This window comes from Wyeomyia smithii, chromosome 3 (assembly GCF_029784165.1).
Source record: "Wyeomyia smithii strain HCP4-BCI-WySm-NY-G18 chromosome 3, ASM2978416v1, whole genome shotgun sequence".
Classification (NCBI taxonomy): domain Eukaryota; kingdom Metazoa; phylum Arthropoda; class Insecta; order Diptera; family Culicidae; genus Wyeomyia; species Wyeomyia smithii.
In genome coordinates, this window is record NC_073696.1 from 3,093,821 (window position 1) to 3,118,424 (window position 24,604).

A 24,604-nucleotide genomic window follows, 5' to 3' on the forward strand; every position below is an offset into this window, starting at 1 on the left:
TTTATAATAATTTTGCTACATGTTCAAGTTTTCGTTTCTTAAACGGAAGTAAATCACAACGACCCTGACTTGTATCGTTGTTAAATTATCAATGTGTTTTTGTTTCTTCTTCCCGAATCAACGGAAATTGCCTATTTTTGATAATAACAGCAAATAATAAAAATATGCATTATTTAGATTAATAAAACAGAATATCTTATTGTCATGAACCATTGATTGATTTTTACTTTAATGGATTTACTTATACTGAACTTATTTCGCGTAAAAATAATCGTCACTGTGCTACAGCGATTTAGAACTTCTGAAGTGACCTAGTGTAGGTTGTAGGTCTTGTTGAGTATAACATTCGCTTATACTAGAAATTTTACAAACACCCTCAAAATCTGAAGTTAGGGTCAAAATACGGTTTTTTGCACCTCAGCGCATATAATATTTTTTAACTCAGTCATTTATCAACCGATTTTTAATATTTAAGCAGTTTTAGAAAGGGGATAAATAGAGATTTCAAAATATATACAGGTTTTTACTAATATCAATAAAACATATTGAGTTATTTGAGTTAATATATATATTTTTAGAAAACCAGTATTTTTGACTTCTATCGCACAATTATTTCACGGAGCTACAAATGATAAAAAAAATGCAAGAACTTTTGATGTGACTTAGTGTGGGTTATATTAGATCATTGATCTAATTTATCAGCCAATATAGGCTTTTACTTAGTATAAGTCGGGTCTTCTTCAATCAGTTATTAAAAACTATCTTTAGATTTAATCTCCTCAATTGTCTCCGTACGTACTCGTTCATGGCTCAAATCAGAAAGCTCTTATATTCGGTCTTTTCATGCTATCATTTATCGAGAGCGAGAAGTCTCTCGCATCGATTGGTGTTAGTACATTTGTTATTTTTACATGCTTAATTTAAATAACTAAACTATCAGTATATAACAGGTTATAATTTAAGTCATGTGTTACTTGCGCGCTTACTTTAAGTTTTTCAAAAAACCCCAAAAATTATAAGTTAAGGTCAAAACCCTGCTTTTTACCTTAGCTTACATTTTCATGTTTAATTCGGTTATTTTTAAACCAATTTTTTATATTTTGGCTGTTTGGGATAGGCGAAAAATAGAAACTTTGAAAAATATAAACATGTTTAAAGAGTTTACCTATACTGCCGCTCATAGCAAGTCCGTCCCATTTGCGTTTTGGTGCTGACGAGAAAACATTAATTGAAAATCGTAACGCTTTAGGTGAAATTTTGCACTCAAATGCTTTTTCAATCAAGACTATCAACAGAATTTAGTACTGCAATGACAATCTAACACTTTTGCATCATAAAACTTGCATAAACACCGAAATTTGATCAAAATTTGTCGAAAATCATAAGCTGGGACTCACATGCGATTACTTTTACGGTACGTAGCCAGAATGATAGCAAGTCAGTCCCATAGCCAGCTTCGACCGGTGATGAATAACAAACTACTGCAAATCGATGGCGGTGCTATAGCTTGCGTTTGAAATGAATCCATCGCTGGTCAATTCATAAATGATCTTCTCTCGCGCTTCATTAAACAAGTTTTTCTGTGAAGAGCATAACACAATGTACCAACTGCGCCGCTAAAAATAAAATTAGATTTTGTTTTTACATTTGATACTACTGATAAATTCAAAATCAGTTTAGGTGTAGGAACTTGTTCTCAATTTTCCTGAGAGCGGTCACACGTTCGTGACGGCGGACAGCTTCCACGTAGCAGTGGAAGCAAATATGAAAGAACACCTATAGCTTAGGAAAATGTTTGCTCCGTTAAAAAACAGCTAAGTAGCGTACCGAAGTATTTGATATGACTGACAAATTATTCGAAACGAAATTCACGACAATCATTGAACAATTCCTAACCACGTCTTTACATAAAATACGGATAAAATACGAAAAGTAGTATTTACTAAAGAATGCTTTAACTAACAATACAGTGACACACCTAAAGCGTTCACTGTCAACGAACAACAGCTGAAAGAAGCTACTGGTGGAAACTTTGTCTTGAAGAAAACATTGTACTATAAGCTAGAGCCACACGATGTAGAACGCGTAAAATTCAATCAAACCTCCTATCGAATATCACTTGGTACATCCAATTTCAAACCTGAAGACCATAAGTTGTGGTAAATATCACATTTTTCATAATCATTATTGGCTGTGGGGTTAAATTGTGAAGATTTTTTCAATGGGTCCGACTTGCGATCACTTTTGCTATGGGACAAACCGACTTGCTATTTTTTTCATAGTTCCTCAGAACGAAGTATTCAAAAATATTTGTTTTATCGAAAGTAGATATAAAAAGGAAGTGATTCCATAAATAAACTCAAGATTGATAAAAATGCAATTGGGACGGACTTGCCATGAGCGGCAGTATATGTGATGAATAGTTTTAAAATAAATAAGATAAATAATAGAATAAGATGATTTATATTTTTTTTCAAATTTTACCTATATGTGATAAATAGTATGTTACACTCAACAAGACCTATAACCTACACTAGGTCACTTCAGAAGTTCTTGCATTTTTTTTTTTTCATTTGTAGCACAGTGTAATCCGCGTTATGTCAAAAAACTGCGTAAAAATAATCCGCGTTATGTAAAAATCGCGTATAAAAAAACACATAAAAAACCCGCCAAAAAAAGACCCCAGCGTACTCACGAAAAAGTGAAAAAACTGATCAATGTTACCCCGTTTTACGGTATATACCTACCTATTTGTGTTGTTGCGAGCACGAGTGGTTGATTTTTCTTTAAATGCTGTTAATCAATTTACTTTGATTATTGAATTTCATAGATTCAACTGCACTAATGCAGTGCAGAGCATGCAACAAAACGAGGCGATCAAAAGAATTGGAATTTTGTATTAAAACGTAATTGAATTTGGATACGACGGCCATGTATCATGTACTACTTTCACTCTATGAAAAAACAACGGATACAAACGTTGCGAGCTATTTATTTAAAATATATATATTTAAAACTTATTCCAACCACAAATCGTAATTTTGACAACAATGCGAATGCTAAGCATCATTTCGGAATTCTCTCGCTACGCCTCAAACGTAAGAATGCTTTAGACTGTTTGACTGTTTTTTCGGTCGATCATGAACATAAACGAAAAACGGAATGGTAATGCAGACAGAACATTGTACAAAGTTTCCCGAACGGCCTTGAATACCGAGGCCGTGCTCCTTTTGCGGAAACAACGCACGCAGCCCGTTGCATATTCGTGAATGTTGAAGACTGATTGATTGTTTTTTCGGTCGATCATGAACGCAAACGAAAAGTGGTATGTGAATGCCGGCAGACGATTTTATGACGGACATGAAAGACAAAGCGGCGGTCCTTTTGCGGAAGCAAACGTTGCCCGCAGCTCGTTCCACATTCGCTCTGCTTTAAACCGTTCTTTGAAATTGAACATGCTACAGATACAAGTTGAAAATGAGCGAAGGATCGCGCAAAAAGGAAAGCATGTAACTGAACGAGAAAACGTTCAAGCGTTTTTTTAGAAAAGGATTTTTCAAAGCTCTGCTCATCACACCACAACCAAGCGAGGCATTATTCACACCCGGTGGCAAACCGTTCGCAGTAGCACTTATTTATTCTACTTTCAAAACTTGAAACAAAATTTCGCAATCCTATTAGCAAACCCTACGAGAGCAACACATTTAGAGACTTAAGAAAATGGGAAATTTACCCCCTTCCCATCACGATATAGGCCATGGTGGCAGTGAGTGACACCCAGCACCGGACGCATGTATGTTGTCGTGGCTGACATTGGTACTCATTCTGCTCTGGTTGTTTGGGTGCTGCGTACGTGCAGTGAGCGCCGTTGTTATGGCGAGAAGCAAATGAGTTTATTTTGAGCGTTCAATTTTACACGGGACATGCTGCCAGCATGAGTCACTATCAATACTGAAATATGACCGATTGCCAAGTGAAAAGAGCAGATGGAAAATGTTTGCGTTGTGCGCCGTCAAAATAAACAATCGAACAGAAGATATTCGAGACGATTGGAAAATCACGCCGTCTCAAAAGATGTTCAGTATCATTTATTGATTTATAATCAAGAAATTCAGTATGAATTTAATGTACAGCTGGGGCCGCCGTCGGCGGAGTCTGTAAATCCTTAACGCACAAGGAATCCTCTTCCCGGTTGCACGCGTTGGTGATCACGTCGAAAATCAATCCTTCAACGCACTGCATTGCGAAGCCATACTTTTCAATGCAAATGTAGTACGCGGAACAATCGTCCGGGTTTGGAACATGGTTCGTTCCTACGTTGTTCGCACATGGATTGTCTGCGGCTGCCTGGACGTTGCAGGTGAGTAGTAGTACTAGCAGTGACACCGCAATGTAAAGGCGTTTCCAGTTTGCTGTACGAAACAAACAATAATTAGGCACTGTCAAAATTCAAGCAACTTTACCGAACCCACTTGTCATTATGAGCAGTATACTGCAACTGTCTAGACTCTCCTATTGCGAAATTATTTTAAACACACCCTCCTCGACGAAAACGCATCACTAACGGTGTAAAACCCGTATGTTCATTTTAATCAGGACAAGATTTTTTATCATGGTGTATTTCAATTTTTCGTCATTGCAGATAATATCATGCTGAGGGTGTCCGGGAAGCGCAGGCGATACTCTCTTATCTTTGGTTGGGAAAATTGCTATCTCCATGATGTCATACTAAGGTCCATTTTGTGTTTTATTCAGACTGCATTTATCTGATCAGCATTTACATTATTATGTTTCATTTTGATATTGTTCTGTCTGAGAACCAGTGAGAGAAAATAGAAACATGAAAAGGAAACAAAATGAGAAATGGGAAACGCTTTCTCATACAATTCAAAACACAGAAAAGAAATGGAAAATAGAGTTTCGTCTCAGCTGTAATTTATTGTAAAAGTGGATGAAATATTACATTTTTTCGTATTCTGTCTCGCACGGCACATTTTCCATAAGATCACACTGTTCCTTTTCCTGATTCCAATACTGTTCTGGAGGACATTCCAGCTCATACAGATAGCCGTAAATACACCGGAAGTAGCGGTTGCAGTCGGGATGGGGCGCGTAGAATAGCTGATCGTCCGGACAAAACGGTGTTGGATCAGTTGTTGTGCTTTCTGTGCTTTCCACGTCATCGGTCGTGGAAATATCTTCATTTGTAGTTTCCTCCGATGTCGCATCCCTTGTAGTTGTGGTTGTCTGCGGTAAAGAAGTTCTGATAGTCGTGGACGTTTTCGGTGTAGTGCCGGAGGTCGTCGAAGGTAGATCCGAAACCGGTGGTGTGGGTGGCGTTGGAAGGTTTAGAATGCAAACGGACACTTCCGGTCGATTGCAGTTATTTGTGAGAATGTCGAAAGTTAATCCTGCGGCGCACTGTGCGTGGAATGCCAATTCATTTATGCACTGAAAGTACCATTCGCAGTCGGTTGAGTCAGGTACTAGTGTGAACTCGATGATGTTGTTGCAGGGATTATTCAACGTTCGAGTTGCGGTTGCCAATGTTAATAACAAGATCCATAGCAGAGTTGAGGTCTCTGTAATTTTTTTATTATTACGTGAAAAAAGCGCTTTTAGAGAAAAAGAAAAAACTCACTGATCATGTTAATGCATTAAAATCGCTCAGCAAAATAAAATATTACGCCATGTATAAGCGGTATGAATAAAGTAACTAAACAATTTCGTCCACGGGTGTCATTGCTCGAACCGCGTCCACTCAACTTCTGCTGATAAAAATTACACACGTAACATCCGCTTCGATAAACATTATCTGGAGCTTTTTACTAGCAGACCGTCAGAAGCTTTATCTCTTACAAATTGCTTCGTTTTATTAGCTAGACCTTGGTATACTAATTGAAAAGCCCGGCTCTGATCCACCCATTCACTCAAGTTTAAATCCATGAGACAGCAACGGAAAGCCATCAACGGATTTCTTCGCTTCATTTGCTAACGACATCCTGCTGAATGGCCTTCGGCGCCACCGGATGGATGGAGGCTCTGTGGGAAGGCGACGGTTCCAAAGCGCAATCACGATTGAATGAGACAGCAGAATGAGGATAGTTTCTCGCTTGTATTACAATACACAGCACTGCGGTTCCACTAGCGAATGAGAATCTTATTCAATAACCCGAAAACCTCAATGGGAAGCGCAATTTCTGCAAACGGCGGCAGGATTCTGCGGTCTCCATTGGGTGTGTGTGTGTGTTTGTGCGCCTCTAAGTTCGTTGTTGTCATCGTGTCGATTTCACCCTTATCAGCAGTCAACTCGGATCAAGCGGGAAGCGTGAGGAAAAAAATAAACAGTCTTCCATTAATTCCTCTCCCTTGGCTGGGGGATTGGATGACGGGTTTTCGCAGGGGGTTGTCATAGGCATCATTACTGATTTTTTTCTTTCTCAGTCTCAATATTTGCCTGATTGTGAAAGCTACCAACAGCGAACGAACGCCCATTATTCATCACACTAAACCGAATATTCATGAAGGTTTTATGACAGAGTGTTCTCTCTCTACTAGTTATGAAACTTCTATTTTGTGCTATTTTGTACACAGAAGATACAATCGCTTTCATCTCTCGAAACTTTTCCTCCATCCGGAAAGTTCGGTCAGTCGGTTTTGCTCTGACTAGTCATCATTAAGATAAAATCTCAAGCCACATAGCAAAAACAGCGATAAACGGCAGCGAGAATGACCATTATCATTGGGTAATTTTTTGATTAGATAACAAAAAGAGTATTGTTTCAGTTGATTTATTGAGAATAGGCACAGGTAGAGAGCTTAAGTCTAACTCGTTCCGAGTCGGATGGGGCTCACCCGGATGGACACTGTACATTGAACGGGTGGTCACAGAATCCTTGTGCCTGGTTCCAGTGCTGGTTCGGAGGGCACTCGAGCACAAAAAGTGTCCCGAAGACACAGCGGAAGAACTTACTGCAGTCCGGGTGAGGGGCGTAAAACACTTGATCCAGAGGGCAGTGTGGTTCTACGACGGGTGGTGCTAACGTGGTTGTTTGAGGTGCTGGAGTAGATGGTTCTGGCGTAGGTGCTTCAGGCGTAGGTGCTTCAGGCGTAGGTGCTTCAGGCGTAGGTGCTTCAGGGACAAGCGTTGTTGGTGCTTCGGGAGTGGGTGCTTCTGGAACTCCAGTTATTCCATCATCTGTAGTTGCTGTTGTGTCGCCTGGTACCGAAGGCGTTGGAGGAGTTGCAATATCTTTAATACACACGGAAACCGATTCTTCATTGCAGTTTTCTGTGATCACATCGAAAATTAAATGCACTCCACATTGCGATGGAAATGAGTCTTCTCCGATGCAGAGGAAGAATCGGGTACAGTCGGTCGGATCAGGAAATCTTCGAACTCCTACGTTTCCTATACAGGGATTATTATCTTCTGCCAGAGTGGCAATTATCAAAATTGTTAACATCCAGATTGCTGTAATTTAAAATACATAGAATTATAATTTCGTACCTTTAAAGCTAAGATCAAACCACTTACCTTTCATTTTATCCTGCCTCTATTTGACTCAGGTTATAACCTAATCGAAATTAAAATTCGTACTGAACTAGCAATGGTTGTGGTTAATCATTTTTATTGGGTGGTTCTATTCTTATCAATCATGATTTCAGTCCGTCCGATTGGTAGAGGTTTAAGCAATTACGTTTTAAATTTATTATCATACTTTCCGTAATGATATTAGTTGATAACACTTCCGGAGATTGGACGATTGCCCAATCACCAGTGTAGGCATCCGTTTTTTGATAGCTTTCCTAGCTTCACAGATTATCTTGCAAAAACATTTCCTACAGGACTGCCAGTTGTTGCTGAATACACACGTTGACTTTTGTCTGGCAAAATGGTCAATCCCACCTTCGCTAATCGGTCAGCTACTTGTGTTCACTAAGTGCTTTTGTAGCGATTACAATATTGTCCAAAAACACAAAGACGGCAGGTTCAAGATCGAATCCGACCACATTTGCCCGAGATTCCTTCTTGAGATGGATCTGGAAATAGGCATCCTTGAAGTTTATCATTGAGTTATATTTCACCTCCCCTAATCGATGAAAGATTGCCCCTAAATTTTGAATTGGAGTCTTTCGTCGCCCAAGAAATTATTTTACAAAAGTCTAGACAGGCTCGTAGTTTACCGTTCGATTTCTGCACCGGTACTAGAGCGCTATAACATTCTTCGATCGCGTCCATATTTTTATACCGTTAAATTTCCGCCTCCATGACCGCTTGTATAGCCGGTGAACAACGGTACCACGACTGTCGCCTCGGTTTGCTTCTTTACTCAAAATAAGCTCGTGTTGTATCAATGACGTTGTTTTGCTGTCGTGCGTAGCAATCGTCTTATCGCTCCCACCTACTCCTTTCGTTCATTTTTTGTCAGTTCGTGGTCAGTTTCTACCGTCTCTGGAGGTTCAGGTAGTTTCAGCGCTGGAATATCGAGTGTTGCATCTGGTTCAGTGATTTTTAGCGTTGAAAGTATTTCCATTGGCAGCAATTTAAAATCAATGGTGTATCCTTCCAACTACGTTTCTGTAGTCATTGTCGTCAAGTGGTCGGTTCTATTCCAAAAGAATTCCAGAAGTTGTACCCCAGAATAAGTTCTAGTGTTGGAACTACTATGGTAACACCCAGGAATACTATCGGTAATTGAATGCATACTAAGAGTTCGTTGAGAGGGCTTCGCTGCATCCTTAAACCGTTTTGCTCCGCAATACCTGCTTGTTACGCAAACCTTTGCCCAAGAGTCTAGTAGAGCATCGAATTCGGAGTCATTTTTTTTATTTAATCTGTGGGCAGGTATCCATGTGAATCCTCACCTCACACAACTTCACGAATGGGTCTTTGAAGCGATGAGAACTTCTTCAGTTGAAGGAATGCTGGTGTCCCCTACAACGCCCCCCCCCACCCTCTCTTATCCTGGTCACATCTCTCATGGTTTTCGCATGTCCATATGGTGATGTCGGGTGTACCACCGACAGCAAAAATACCAATCGTACGCTTCTCTGCGCAGGATCGTGTTATTTCGAGCTGTGGAGTTCGCCTTATTCGCTCTTGGTCCAAGTCAAATCGATCCCCCTCATCTATTCTACTCCGACTGCCGTTTATGTTTCTCTGTCTCTGGTACTTCTCATTTCGTCTTAGTATTCGGTTCTCGTTTGGATTCGTGGCCAGTTCTTTTCCATACCTGCTACTATTCTGCTTCCCAGTAGCCAATCCGGCCGCCACACACTGTTTCCAAAGCCATCAAAGTGAATAAATTTGAACATGGCATCCAGGCCTTTTGAGCCAAATAAGTTTTTGGGGTTGAGGAAGAAAATAGCAAGAATTCATAAAGACATAGCTTTTCTAAAGCAATGTGTCAAATATCGACTGACTCCCAAAAGTCATGAGATTAAAATTAGAACTTTAACTCCTCCTTTTCTCATCAAGAAGATGGAATTGGAATGGATAAAAAATAGTATTAAACTTCTTTATAGTAAATTAAATTCAGTCACTTTAGAGTGCTACTCCCTTCATTTAAAACTGGCCAAAGAGTTTCCTTTTGGGTTCCCAGAATTCCTTACCAAAGTAAAAGTTGCAGAGCAGTGTGAGGGGGAAAGAAAACGAAAATTGGGTGCAAAAAAGATTAACCAGTTGTTTTTACGAAATAAGAGTAGTAAAATGACAACTAAGATAAAATATATAGAAAATTTTGTGGTCAATCGATCTTCGTGTGAATTCTCACAACAGCAACAAAATCTTTTGAACAAAGGCCTCAACTTTGCTGTTTCTTCTAAACCAAATGTTGAATAGGCAATCATTGATATTGAAAGTGGGATGGGCAGTTGCAATTTTTCCACCGCACAAATTAGTGAAGTGCGCACATCCTTCTTGGATAGTTTAAAAAAATGTCCACGTCTTGTAAATAATAGCACAGACTTACAGACAACCAAAGAATTATGTAATAAACCTGTCTTTTATTTAAAAGCTGATAAGGGGAATAAAATTGTTATTTTGAACAAAAATGATTACGATCAACAAATGCTGGAGAAAATTAATAATGGCCCATACAGGCAACAGAGAGTCAACCCCCTTACCAACATGGTGAAAAACTTTGAAAAAACTATCAAAGAATGCCAACCTATTTTTGGTGACGCTTTGAAAACTCTTCGTGTTTCGAACCCTTCTCTTCCTAGAATAAGGGGTCTCCTTAAAGTACATAAACCTGGTAATGAAATGAGAGAAATCGTTTCTGCGGTGGAGGCACCAACAGAAAAATTGTCCAAATGGTTAGTCAAGGAATTTCAATCAATGCCGAAAAAATTTCCTAGTCGATCTGTTAAGAGCACAGGAGTTTTTGTTGAAAATTTAAAATCATCGGGGGGCATCAACACTGGCGAGATAATGGTTTCTTTTGATGTCACAGCACTTTTTCCGAGTGTTCCAGTGGAAGAAGCTATAAATCTTTTGGAAGATTGGCTTCTTTCACAACAATGTGACAACCCTTGGAAAACTAAAGTACGCAGTTACTTGAAGTTAACTCGACTTTGCATGGAAGACAATTATTTTTCATTTCGTGGGAAATTTTACAAACAAACAAAAGGAGCACCGCTGGAGAATCCTCTTTCACCTTTCTTATGTGAGCTTTTTATGGCACATTTGGAAAATAACCTGAATGAAAAGGACTGCTTAACAGACCAGATATGTTGATGATATTTTTTGTATTTTACAACAGGGGGACTTGGAAAGTTTTTTGGGAATTTTGAATGATACAATATTCATTGGTTTGTGCCAACGTAAGAACCCCGATAACACTCACGGAACGCGACGAGAGACAGGACACAACACTTATTGTTCTTACAAAACATAAAAAAGGAATTTGATTTACCTTTTTAGTCGACCGGTTTCGGGCAGCGATCTTGCCCATCAGCTGGACGATGTCCGACTAGTTGCGCATAGTAGTTGTTGTCTTCTATATATCACAATTTCACCACTGTTACAGCTTTGTCAGGTGGAAGAGCGAAGAGAGTATTGGGGGATCATCCTCATTCATTAATGGATTGTCGGCGGTGGTGATGTACATTGATTCCCATGCGTTTAGGTTCGATGTTTTTCGTACATTTTTTAATAATTTTGCATTTTCCCAGTCGATGGCATGGTTTTGGGATATGGTGTGTGCTGCCACGCTCGATTCATTAGCCCGATCGTTGTCAACTGCATTCTTATGCTCTCGCAGTCGCACTTTTAATTTCCGTCGTGTTTGGCCAATGTAAACCGCGGAGCAGTTTTTGCAGGGGATTTGGTAGACACCTGATTTTTCCTCCGGGGGTACTTTGTCTTTTGAATTGCACAACAGATCTTTCAAGGTGTTTTCACTTTTGTAAACAGCATAGAAATCATGTTTCTGTAGTACGGATTGGACGGGATTGGTTATTTTTGGGTAAAATGGAAGACTGATTCTATGCTGTTCTTCTTTTTCCGGTTTTAGTGTTGTGCAATTTAGCCTGTGTTTTTTCCGTTGATGTTTACGGAGAATTTTGTTTACAAAGTCTTTGTCATACCCATTCAACTCAGCAGCTTTATGTATCCTGTTTCTCTCGGTTTCAAAATCTTTTCTGTCCATCGGTATGTTGTATAGGCGGTGTGCCATAGAATGGAATGCTGCTTGCTTCTGGGCGCCGTAATGGTTAGAGTCGGATGTTATGTATCTGTCTGTGGCTGTTGGTTTTCGGTATATTGAGAACTTCAGTGTGTTATCTCCGTTTCTCTTTATCGTCAGATCCAAGAATGGCAGTGACCCATCGGTTTCTTTCTCTACCGTAAACTTTATCGTTCTGTGACGGGAGTTCAACAACTCGAGTGTTTGTATAAGATAGCGTTCTTTCACGACTGCAAAAATATCGTCCACATAGCGTTTCCACACTCGAGGGAAGTATTTCTCGGTCGATAGTGCCACCTCAAAGTCACTCATAAAAAGGTCTGCCAAAAGTGGGGATAACTTGTTGCCCATACTGAGCCCAAATACTTGCCTGTAAAACCTCCCCCTGAACGAAAAGAAGTTTTGGTTCATACAGGTTTCGGTAATCAGCAAATATGCTTCGATGTGATTGGGTGGTGCTTTCTTGCGTTCTAGGTGTCTGCGCAAGCTGTTCAATGCATCAGTCACTGGAACGCTGGGGAACAGAGCAGTGACATCAAATGAAACTAGAGCTTCACCTCTTCTTATCTCTACATCTTTTAGATAATCCACCAGTTCTACGGAGTTTTTAACGCTCATACCATGTGTTACGGGGTAATTTTTCATTTCGTCCACCACCCATGCAGCCATTTTTTCCGTCGGTGTGCAAATGTTTGACGATATAGGACGCATCGCCAGTGGACTTGAACAAGGGATTGAATTTTGCTGTTTCCCCTTCGTGCCCCCCTGTTGCCGATACCGTAAACAATATTGAAAGTGCCATTCAGTACAACAGTTTCGCATCTAAATCAGCAATTCGTCATGATGTTGAACGTTGTATGTCGAATGTAACACGCGCACAGAAGGACGATAAACAGCTGAGTTTTGATGCGTGGTGTACAATACGCCAGCTTAAGGCCCGTGATGTTGTATACTCTCGTGCGGATAAGGGGAATGCAGTGGTGATCATGGATAAACAAGATTACGATGCTCGTGTTTTAGATATGATCGCTGCTGGCCCGTACGAAGAGTACAAGTTTAAAAACGGGAAACCCAAAGATCCACTCAATACAATGACAGAAGAAGCTAACACTGTTCGGCAAAAGGTTGCGCGTCTGATGGGAGAGGATAAATTAGAACGTAAGTTTCATGTCCCCAACCTGAAAGTTGCGTCCTTGTATTGCCTGCCAAAAATCCATAAAAGTCCACTGGCGATGCGTCCTATATCGTCAAACATTTGCACACCGACGGAAAAAATGGCTGCATGGGTGGTGGACGAAATGAAAAATTACCCCGTAACACATGGTATGAGCGTTAAAAACTCCGTAGAACTGGTGGATTATCTAAAAGATGTAGAGATAAGAAGAGGTGAAGCTCTAGTTTCATTTGATGTCACTGCTCTGTTCCCCAGCGTTCCAGTGACTGATGCATTGAACAGCTTGCGCAGACACCTAGAACGCAAGAAAGCACCACCCAATCACATCGAAGCATATTTGCTGATTACCGAAACCTGTATGAACCAAAACTTCTTTTCGTTCAGGGGGAGGTTTTACAGGCAAGTATTTGGGCTCAGTATGGGCAACAAGTTATCCCCACTTTTGGCAGACCTTTTTATGAGTGACTTTGAGGTGGCACTATCGACCGAGAAATACTTCCCTCGAGTGTGGAAACGCTATGTGGACGATATTTTTGCAGTCGTGAAAGAACGCTATCTTATACAAACACTCGAGTTGTTGAACTCCCGTCACAGAACGATAAAGTTTACGGTAGAGAAAGAAACCGATGGGTCACTGCCATTCTTGGATCTGACGATAAAGAGAAACGGAGATAACACACTGAAGTTCTCAATATACCGAAAACCAACAGCCACAGACAGATACATAACATCCGACTCTAACCATTACGGCGCCCAGAAGCAAGCAGCATTCCATTCTATGGCACACCGCCTATACAACATACCGATGGACAGAAAAGATTTTGAAACCGAGAGAAACAGGATACATAAAGCTGCTGAGTTGAATGGGTATGACAAAGACTTTGTAAACAAAATTCTCCGTAAACATCAACGGAAAAAACACAGGCTAAATTGCACAACACTAAAACCGGAAAAAGAAGAACAGCATAGAATCAGTCTTCCATTTTACCCAAAAATAACCAATCCCGTCCAATCCGTACTACAGAAACATGATTTCTATGCTGTTTACAAAAGTGAAAACACCTTGAAAGATCTGTTGTGCAATTCAAAAGACAAAGTACCCCCGGAGGAAAAATCAGGTGTCTACCAAATCCCCTGCAAAAACTGCTCCGCGGTTTACATTGGCCAAACACGACGGAAATTAAAAGTGCGACTGCGAGAGCATAAGAATGCAGTTGACAACGATCGGGCTAATGAATCGAGCGTGGCAGCACACACCATATCCCAAAACCATGCCATCGACTGGGAAAATGCAAAATTATTAAAAAATGTACGAAAAACATCGAACCTAAACGCATGGGAATCAATGTACATCACCACCGCCGACAATCCATTAATGAATGAGGATGATCCCCCAATACTCTCTTCGCTCTTCCACCTGACAAAGCTGTAACAGTGGTGAAATTGTGATATATAGAAGACAACAACTACTATGCGCAACTAGTCGGACATCGTCCAGCTGATGGGCAAGATCGCTGCCCGAAACCGGTCGACTAAAAAGGTAAATCAAATTCCTTTTTTATGTTTTGTAAGAACAATAAGTGTTGTGTCCTGTCTCTCGTCGCGTTCCGTGAGTGTTTGAATGATATTCATAAAAATATCCAGTTTACTTTGGAAATTGAACAAAACAACATGCTTCCATTTTTAGATGTAGTCGTTGTTAAAAACTCCAACCACTTTGAATTCGAAATCTTTAGGAGACCCACACATACTAAGCTCCCAGCATACAATGGCTTCTTTCCACCATATGATCCACCGTATGGAATCTTTGCCTCTCAGTAATGAAGGTAAGAAAAACGAAATGGAACATATTTTTGATATTGGTGAGCAGAATGGACATAATAGAAGAACCATACAAGCCATTTATGACAAAAAGAAACGAATCCAACATAGGAAATCTCACACAACACTCACTCCGCTAACAGAAGATCGAAAAAGAGTAGTGGTTGAATATGACGTCAGTTTCACTCATCAACTTCGTAAAAAATTTAGAAAATTTGGTATCGATATTATCTACAGTAGTAGAAATAATCAAATGAAAACAAAGTTGGGGTCTACTAAAGACACTATTGACAAATTACATAGGGTTGGTGTTTATAAAGTTGCATGTCCACATTGTGATAAAGTTTACATTGGCCAAACAAAAAGAAATTTAGACATCCGGTTTAAGGAACATACTTCAGAACTTGTAAAGGCTAAGAAAGACTCAGAAAAAGGAATAACTCACCATTTCAGATCCAAAATAGCCGAACATATATTTCATGAAGATCACGCTATGACTACCGACAACATTAGTCTAGTTCGATCAGTAACATCCCCTTGGAAATTAGATGTCGCAGAAAGTTTAGAAATTTTCAAACAAAACCCAGCTACCCTCCTTAACAGAGATCAGGGTAATCATTTCTCTTGGCTTTTTAAATTTCTACCGAAAACTCCCCGACAAGGTATGGATCACCAGGCCGCACATTTCTATACCTAACTCAAGTTGTTTACGTTTTCTGAGTTAAAATTTGCCCCAGTCGTTTACCTAATTAGGTATAAAATTCTTGGGGTTTCGCTATTTTCTCCACAGTCCAAATAAGCACTGACGAAGGCACTATGTCAGTGCCGATATACGTATTTGCAAGTGAAAAGTGAAACGTGATAGAATTAAATAGTGAAAGTGAATAAAAAGTGAAAAGTGTAGTGACTTTAAATCATATTATTACCTAGTTTCATTGAATCCAGTATCACATTGACCACACCGGAGCATATTTCAAATACCACCGGGAAAGCCGTCAGTTTTGTGACTTGATTCAGTACATCTGGCACCTCTAATTACCCTTGGAATCATTCATAAATCACAGAAGAGATTGAGTTCATGGTTCTAAAGCCTGTAGTACACTCTTTGACCGAGCGTCAAATATTTGTCTCTCTTTGACAGATAAAAATTTTGGTCAAAGATAATTATTTGTCACTCTCCGATTTTAACATGGGGCAAACACGGGCAAACAACAACCATGATGTCAAATAAATTTGACCATTATGTCAGAAGGTCAAATATTTGACCATTAGACAAAGAGTGTACTACAGGCTTAAGACGATTAAATAATTTATTTATCAGCGAGACACCGATAATAGATGAGAAATATGTGTCAGTAACATGCTAGTTGGATATCAGACCATGTCGGCAGGGCCGGATTTAGACGGTTTGTTTGTGAGGCCCTCTTTTCTAAAAACAAACAAAGGTAACGTTCTGGAAGGTGACGAGCAAAAAAAAAAGGTAGCCTAAGGACTAGGGGGGCCCCTTGAATCGGGAGGCCCGGGGCATTTTCCCCCCTCAAATCCGGGCCTGCATGTCGCACTGTGGTTCAGAAATGAAAAAAGCTGGTCAAAAGTCATTTTCTCGTAAACGTTACATTTTAGAGCAATAGTGTCTTCCGGAAAGTTTTAGAGTAAAACAAGACCTTTCATTGGACTTTGACAGATCCGTGATGAATCCCCCTACAAGTGAGATAAAAAGAATATTTTCTCTAAAAATCAATATTTTTTATCGCCGTCTTTGGCAAAGTTTTCCAAAATAACATAACAAAAAACTTTGCTAAAGACACTAGGTAGCTATTTCTCAATCTTACTGAGCAATTTGATTATGTTCAATGATGTTTTAAAAAAAAGTTTTTGCCGTTAAAATTAATATTTTATACCACTATACATCCGGTATTCTCACTGAACTTTTAAAACAACATCAGACCTTTATTTTCAATATGTTATAGCAGACTTTTATTTACGATAATAAGGTTTCTATAAATTTTTCCTTCCAAAAAATTAACTTTTGACAAGTAATTTTCGATTTTCTGCCGTTTCCCAACACATCCCACGGCAAGATTAGCACCGATTGAATTGTCCATGTGCTGTGCACACACGGTAGTTAAAATTTCTTGCAGAAATTTGCAGAAACTTATAAAATCATGGAACAAAACAACTTTAACGTAAGTTCATTCATGCCATGTTGATCAACAGTGGATCTTTGTAGGAAAAAACATAGCAAGCTTGCATTTTTGCGTTTTGATGCATCTTTTGAATTATAATCGATGCATTTAAACACGTGGTTTTTGAAAATTCAAATTTCAGCTCAAATGTTTCCGAATAGGTGCACCGCTCATTTAATTTATCTTCAGTAGGCAACAATAATAATTAGCTATTACAACAACAACAACAATATCGCACGCAAGCCTGGGAGGCTTATGCGGTCTCGATCAACTAGATTAGTTGAGAGAATTCGTTATCGATATTGTTTTTGGCACATTTTGCATGTGTAGGATAAGTACAACGATACACCGTGCCCCAGTGCTGAGTCGAGAAAATTTCCAACTCGAAAAGATACTCGACCTGATCGGGAATCGAACCCGATATCACAACCGTGTGGGAGAGCTAGCCGACCGACATCGCTATCCACAGAACCACGGGGACCACAATAATAATAATTAGCTATTGTTTACATGCATTGATAATACTTCAAAAGATGCATCACAACGTAAAAATGCAAAGCTTGCTATGTTTTTTCCAACAAAGATCCGCTATTGATCAACGTGACAAAAAGGAACTTACGTTAAAGTTGTTTTGTTTCATGATTTCATAAGTTTCTGCAAGAAATTTCAACTGTCGTGTGTGCAGAGCACATGGATAATTCAATTGGTGGTAATCTTGCCGTGGGATGTGTTGAGAAACGGCAGAAAATCGAAAATTACTTGTCAAAAGTTAATTTTTTGGCAGGAAAAATTGATAGAAACCTTATTATCGTAAATAAAAGTCTGCTGTAACATATAGAAAATAAAGGTCTGATGTTGTTTTAAAAGTTCAGTGAGAATACCAGAGGTATAGTGGTATAAAATATTAATTTTAACGGCAAAAACTTTTTTTTAAAACATCATTGAACATAATCAGATAGCTCAGTAAGATTGAGAAATAGTTACCTAGTGTCTGCAGCAAAGTTTTTTTTTATGTTATTTTGGAAAACTTTGCCAAAGACGGCGATAAAAAATATAAAATAATAATAAAAAAAATAATAATTTTATTTGACATAGCTTCTAATGGTTCAACACCAGTAAGTCTATGTAATTCGAGTGTACCAAACCAAGGAGGACGCTTCAAAATCATTTTCAGAATTTTATTCTGAATCTTTTGGAGCGTTTTCTTCCTTGTTGAACAGCAACTTGACCAGATCGGTACAGCATAAAGCATTGCTGGTCTAAAAATTTGTTTGTAAATCAAAAGTTTGTTCTTTAAACAAAGTTTAGAATTCCTGTTAATGAGAGGATATAAACATCTCGTATATTTGATGCACTTGGCTTGTATACTCTCAATGTGCTCTTTGAAAATAAGTTTTTTATCATAAATTAGTCCCAAGTACTTAACCTTGTCGGACCAACTTAAAATAACCCCATTCATCTTGACAACGTGATTATTGTTTGGTTTGAGGAAAGAAGCCCTAGGCTTATGCGGAAAAATTATCATTTGAGTTTTAGAAGCATTGGGACAGATTTTCCACTTTTGCAAGTAGGAAGAAAAAATATCTAAACTTTTCTGCAATCGACTGCATATAACACGAAGACTTTTTCCTTTTACGGAAATGCTTGTGTCATCGCAGAACAATGACTTTGTGCATCCTGGAGGCAAATCAGGAAGATCTGAAGTGAATATGTTGTACAGGACTGGACCCAAGACTGAACCTTCAGGTACACCTGCTCTGACAGGAAATCTATCAGATTTTGAATTCTGATAGACAACCTGCAGAGTTCGATCAGTAAGATAATTTTTTAAAATTTTGATTAGGAAAATTGGAAAATTAAAAGTTTGCAATTTCGCAATCAAACCTTTATGCCAAACACTGTCGAATGCTTTTTCAATGACTAAAAGAGCAGCTCCAGTGGAATAACCTTCAGATTTGTTAGCTCGTATCATATTAGTAACTCTGAGCAATTGATGAGTTGTGGAATGCCCATGGCGAAATCCAAACTGTTCATTTGCAAAAATTGAATTTTCGTTGATGTGTGACATCATTCTGTTAAGAATAACTCTCTCAAACAGTTTACTTATTGAAGAAAGCAAACTGATTGGTCGATAACTTGAAACTTCAGCTGGGTTCTTATCCGGCTTTAAAATGGGAGTAATTTTTGCATTTTTCCATAATTTGGGAAAATATGCAATTTTGAAGCAGCAATTGAAAATTTTCACTAAAATTTCCATTGTGCTCTCAGGGAGATGTTTGATTAGTATATTAAAGATTCCATCGTCACCAGGTGCTTTCATATTTTTGAAATTTTTAATAATTGATTTAATCTCATTCAAGTTAGTTTCAATTATTTCTGCAAGTAAAAAATTCTGGGAAGAAATTAAATCAAATTGACGTGTGACTTCATTTTCAATTGGACTCACAAAATTCAAATTTGAGTTATGAACACTCTCAAACTGCTGAGCAAGTCTTTGAGCCTTTTGTTCATTGGATACAAGAAAACGTTCACCATCTTTTAAAACTGGAATAGGCTTTGAAGGTTTCTTAAGAATCTTCGACAGCTTCCAAAATGGTTTTGAATATGGTTTCAATTTTTCAACTTTAGTCTCAAAATTTTGATTTCTCAGAAGAGTAAATCTATGTTTAATCTCTTTCTGTAAATCTTTATAAATAGTTTTAAAAACAGGGTCACGAGAACGTTGATATTGACGTCTGTGGACATTTTTCAAACGAATTAGAAGTTGCAGATTTTCGTCAATTATTGGTGTATCAAATTTCACTTGAGCCTTTGGAACAGAATAATTCCTGGCATCAACAATTGCACATTTTAATGCTTCCAATGCGGAATCAATATTCACTTCGTTTTGCAAATCAAGCTCATTATTGAAATTTCTCTCAATATGAGTTTTGTATCTTCCCCAATTAGCCTTGTTATAATTAAAAACAGAGCTCATAGGGTTTAAAACTGATTCATGTGATAAAGAAAAAGTTATTGGAAGATGGTCAGAATCAAAGTCAGCATGTGTGATCAAATCACTACATACATGACTTTGATCTGTAGCACCAAATCAATTGTTGAAGGGTTTCTTACAGAAGAAAAGCATGTAGGACTATTCGGAGACAAAATAGAATAGTATCCTGAAGAACAATCATTGAATAAAATTTTGCCATTGGAATTACTTTGAGAATTATTCCATGAACGATGTTTAGCGTTAAAATCGCCGATTATGAAAAATTTCGAACGATTTCTGGTGAGTTTTTGTAAATCACCTTCAAAATAATTTTTGAGCTCGCGTGTGCATTGAAATGGTAAATATGCTGCGGCAATAAATAAAATCCCAAGTTCAGTTTGAACTTCAATTCCCAAAGTTTCAATAACTTTCGTCTCAAGATGGGGAAGAGCACGATGTTTGATTCGGCGATGAATAACAATTGCAACTCCACCGCCGGAACCCTGAATCCTATCATATCTATGAACCACGTAATTGGGATCAAATTTTAATTTCATGTTAGGTTTCAAAAATGTTTTAGTAATAATTGCAATATGCACATTATATACTGTTGAAAAATTAAAAAGCTCATTCTCATTGGCCTTCAATGAGCGAGCATTCCAATTTAATATTTTAATTGTTTTATTTAAAATCATTGCTAAATTTTAAATTAGAAACAATTTTAATAGTAAAATTTGTGCCTATTTGAATGGCTTCAAACATTTTGCCTGCAACATGGCGTTCATAAGATCGAACATTGCCTGTTGCAAAAAAGAAAGTTTACCTGCCTGGCAGTTGACATTAGAAAAAATATTTTTGGCAGCAATATTAGCTGGAGTAATAGGTGTACAATTATTTTCTAGCGTGTTTTGCTTACCCATATTAACGGTCATTTTCGAACTACCAACACTAGGCGGTATAATGTTCGAACTACCTGTAACCTGTGCATATGTTAAACGGGTATGCAAAGGAGTAGGTAAACTATGCGTCACTGGTACGCTTGGAGAATTTTGTTTTGAAGTTGGTTTTAATTGAGAAATTTAATGTTGTTTACCTTGCCTTGCCTTAACAATTGCTAAACGGACTGGGCATTGATAAAAATTTGACATATGGTTGCCGTTACAATTCGCACAGCGAAAATTTTTACTCTCTTTCACAGGACATGTGTCCTTTTTGTGAGAAGAGTCTCCACAATTCAGAAATTTTTGGTCCATGTTACAGAATTTGGAACCATGGCCATAACGTTGGCAAGTACGGCATTGGGTGATATGCTTTTCACCTCCGCCATAATTCCTATAAGTTTCCCACTTTACACGCACATTATACAAAGCATGTGCTTTTTCAAAAAAATTTAAGTTGTTAACCACATTGCGGTTAAAATGAATTAAATAATTAACAAGGGAAATTCCAGTTCTCTGACTGTTTTCGCCTCGTGATTTTTGTTTCATTAGAATTACTTGGGTAGGGGCTATGCCAAGTAATTCTGTTAAAGTAAGTTTGATCTCATCAACGGTTTGATCGTTGGTGAGACCTTTCAAGACAACCTTGAACGGCTTGGCGTTCTTGGTGTCATATGTAAAAAATTTGTACATCTTGTCAGTTAAATACTGAACAAGACGATCACGACCCTTTACTGAGTCGGCTAAGAACTAAGCGGCATTCACCTCTACGGCCAATTTGATAGGTAACTTTAACGTCAGAAACAAACGTTGAAAGTTCCTTTTTGAATATATTAAATTCAGAAGGAATAGTTACCACAATAGGTGGAACTTTCTCCTTTTTTAAAGATTTTATATTTTGTATAGTTTCATTATTGGTAACTTCCATTTCACCAGCTTCTTGCTCAGGCAAAATATCAAAAGGATTGTCACTACAGACACTCGAAGTGTCAGAAAGAGATGCCTCTCTTTTCCTCCCCGCAGCGATGCGAGGTTTCTTTTGACGTTGGACTAACGTCTATATCGAAGTTAGGCACCTGAATTTGAAAATCTAGTAATTCAACCGGGGAAAACCAGGGAAAAGTGGTCAGGTTTTGAGCGCTTATATATCAGTCATTTCTTTTCAGAATTTCGAGGTTTTGGCATCAACCGATCAGAAATTCTTTTACGGTTGAATTTATGTAACAAAAATAACCTATTGTTCGAGATACACTATTGAAAAATTGGTAAATCACATCGATTGTCTAAATCATACCGAGCAACCAATCACCACCTCTCTTCACAAGCACAGTCGACACTAACGGATACAACCGATCTGACTTTGTAAACAGTCTCACAGCTTTCAACCAATAACGAGCTCGCTTTCGGTAGCTGCAACAGGTGTTTCAACACCGTTTTAAAATGCTTCTTTTATCATTACCACTGAACAGATTCTAAACACCAATGGCTTGATTGATAGGGGAAATATTGCGCAAGATTGTCATATAATAATTTAAATATGTTTTCGATACTAAACTAGTTAAAAGTTGTGTTAAAAGTCGTGCACATTCAACCAATCACAAGCTCGCTTCTTGTTTGCTCGCGGATGGATTTTTGCTTTGGGCTATATAATAGCCTGTGTCGTCTCATAGCAAGTGGAAGGCCTCATCAGTTAACAAGTGAAAGGCCACCAGGCCGGTCTTGTATAATCAGCAGCGGTGGCTGATTCCAGCGGCCAAACTGAGCTGCAGCATAACCAGAGCGGAGGTATCAGGCAGCAGCGGCGGAGGTAGTGGGAAGCTGCATTTCTTCATTCAGTTCGGTGCTCCTTCGATCTGAGTTGGACCCCACCAGCGGTAATCCAATTCAGATATCGTTGGGTGAAAACGTTGGGTGTGTGTGCAGTGTGCACATATAGCGTATGTGCATCTGTATTGCTATGACATTTGCGATGATAGGGATGGCGCTGTTGCGTGTGTATGGCTAGCTATAGCGTGTGTAAGACACTAGCATGTGTAGCATATTATGGCTATTGCGTGTATATCTTCAGCGTGTGTACGGATAGTTATAGCTTGTGTGTGGATAGCTGCTGCGTGTGTAATGATTAGTTATAGCGTATGTATGGATAGTAATAGCACATGGTTGGATAGCTTATGCGTGTGTTTAGATAGTTGTATCGGATGTATGGAAAGGAATAGCGTGCGTATGGATAGCTATAGCTACAGCGTGTGTATGAATAGTTTTAACGCGTGTTTAGATAGTTATAGCATGTGTGTGAATAACTATAGCGGGTGTTTATCGAAGATTATTATTGTCATTGAAAATATTAAAACGTCTTAACGAACACCGTTGTGAATTTGATTTTACAGCAGCGATTCTAACTTCTTCAGCCAGTCTTTATTCATCGAGGAAAAATTACTACCTATGAATGATCAACACTTATTTACCAGAAATTTGATTTAGATCAAAACGGGTTCTTTTGAGTATCATAAGTTATTGGTAAAAAGAGTTGCAAGTTTTCTCAATGAGCATTCATTAAATTTTCGTTTTTGTTTCTCGGTGCGCGGTTTTGATTTTGTTTCTCGCACACAGAGAAAGAAACAAACTTGTCGCTATCGTGAAAAATAACAAAACAATTAGAAATGCTCTAAATCACAACTGAAGAAGTTAAGATATTTTCCTGTCACTCGCCCAAACCTTGATAACAACTACCGAAAAACGTGTGATTTAGCTCTTGCTATATTGAGTTATTGAACCAAACGTTTTTTTTTCAAATACATGAAGTTATATGCTGGGCTGGAACTAACCTAGCATGAGTTTTATCGATTAAATGTCAAACAATTTTCAAATTTAAAATTTTCGGTTGAATCGTTCTGGGCTCCAATTTCAGATAGTTTCGTAAAGTTTGCTTTTTGCCTAGATAGGAAAATTTTACCAATTCGCTCAATTAAATGATTGTCTTGGTAGTGCAGCAAACAAAGGGTTGATTCGAATATGTATGAAATGACAGCGATTAAATAAAAGATATCCATTCTTTTAGTATATATTATTATTTATAACGTTTTAACGTCTCAGCATCCAGAAATGCACTGTTAGATAAAATTGCAGCAAATACTAGAGTTGCAATTCTCTCTATTATTTGTTTTAATGGAATATAAGAATACCGTAGTCCAACGTCATGCGGTCGTGTCTTGAATACCACCCTCCTACTTTTTCCGTCCAGCCATTTCAGGTGATACGAAAAAAGTTAAAACAAATGTTAAATTCAAAAGTAGGTAGTCTTGAGAAAGACTGATGGGAAATAACTTTCAGGTAGTCTTTAAAAGACACACTGACAAAACACAAACTTTGAAGCTAAAGGCAGTCAAAGACCAGTCCACAAGCAACCGAAAAAACGTCTGATCTGTAGGACAGTTCAAGACGCACTGAGCTTGAGAGCTTATACTTCAAAGCATTGCACACTGGGAAAAATTGGACCCGAATTCCCAATAAATTAATGCCACTGAGCTGGCAACCTGAAACATAGCATTTCTTATGTAAAATTGGTCAATAAATCGATTGGTGATGATTCCATCCTGTGCAGGGAACGGGAAAGGGTCTATTTCGCCCTTTTTACCCTATATTTGCGTGTTTTTGGGTTAAGTCTGTCGTAGCTACGATTAGAAATGATTTTTTCGTGCAAAAATGAACAAAATCTACGAATACATTAGAGGAAGATTCGACAAAGATGGTTCTGTTCAAAGTGAACTTATCATATGTGAAAAGTTTCAGGGAATCAAATGTTAAAGGTTTCATTTAGATCC

At 38.4% G+C, this 24,604-nt stretch overlaps 5 protein-coding genes and 1 long non-coding RNA gene across 7 annotated transcripts in view; 2 read left to right on the plus strand and 4 right to left on the minus strand.

The window, feature by feature from the left end:
• The window catches only part of LOC129727275 (dual specificity protein phosphatase 3), a 150,013-nt gene that overhangs the window by 72,587 nt on the left and 52,822 nt on the right, over positions 1-24,604 (minus strand). The window lies entirely within an intron of this gene.
• LOC129727277 (probable endochitinase) lies at positions 4,930-5,834 on the minus strand. The gene is made up of 2 exons (XM_055684952.1): positions 5,642-5,834; positions 4,930-5,582 (listed from the first exon to the last, which is right to left on the minus strand). Exons 1-2 carry the CDS (start codon positions 5,646-5,648, stop codon positions 4,960-4,962), a joined length of 630 nt encoding a protein of 209 aa, XP_055540927.1. The 5' UTR covers positions 5,649-5,834; the 3' UTR covers positions 4,930-4,959.
• Positions 6,776-7,638, minus strand: LOC129727276 (fibronectin-binding protein A-like). The gene is made up of 2 exons (XM_055684951.1): positions 7,538-7,638; positions 6,776-7,474 (listed from the first exon to the last, which is right to left on the minus strand). The coding sequence occupies exons 1-2, from the start codon at positions 7,542-7,544 to the stop codon at positions 6,852-6,854; spliced, it is 630 nt and encodes a 209-aa protein (XP_055540926.1). The 5' UTR covers positions 7,545-7,638; the 3' UTR covers positions 6,776-6,851.
• LOC129733258 (uncharacterized) lies at positions 11,028-12,359 on the minus strand. Its single transcript, XM_055694985.1, has one exon. The coding sequence runs from the start codon at positions 12,357-12,359 to the stop codon at positions 11,028-11,030; it is 1,332 nt and encodes a 443-aa protein (XP_055550960.1).
• On the plus strand, positions 12,548-14,296 carry LOC129733259 (uncharacterized). Its single transcript, XM_055694986.1, has one exon. The coding sequence runs from the start codon at positions 12,548-12,550 to the stop codon at positions 14,294-14,296; it is 1,749 nt and encodes a 582-aa protein (XP_055550961.1).
• LOC129727278 (uncharacterized) lies at positions 14,879-15,305 on the plus strand. The gene is made up of 2 exons (XR_008728514.1): positions 14,879-14,989; positions 15,108-15,305. It is a non-coding gene; the product is annotated as an uncharacterized LOC129727278 (long non-coding RNA).

Coding starts and splice junctions, on each gene's coding strand:
- LOC129733258 (XM_055694985.1), bottom strand. CDS start 12,359: ATGGCTGCATGGGTGGTGGACGAAATGAAAAATTACCCCGTAACACAT.
- LOC129733259 (XM_055694986.1), top strand. CDS start 12,548: ATGTCGAATGTAACACGCGCACAGAAGGACGATAAACAGCTGAGTTTT.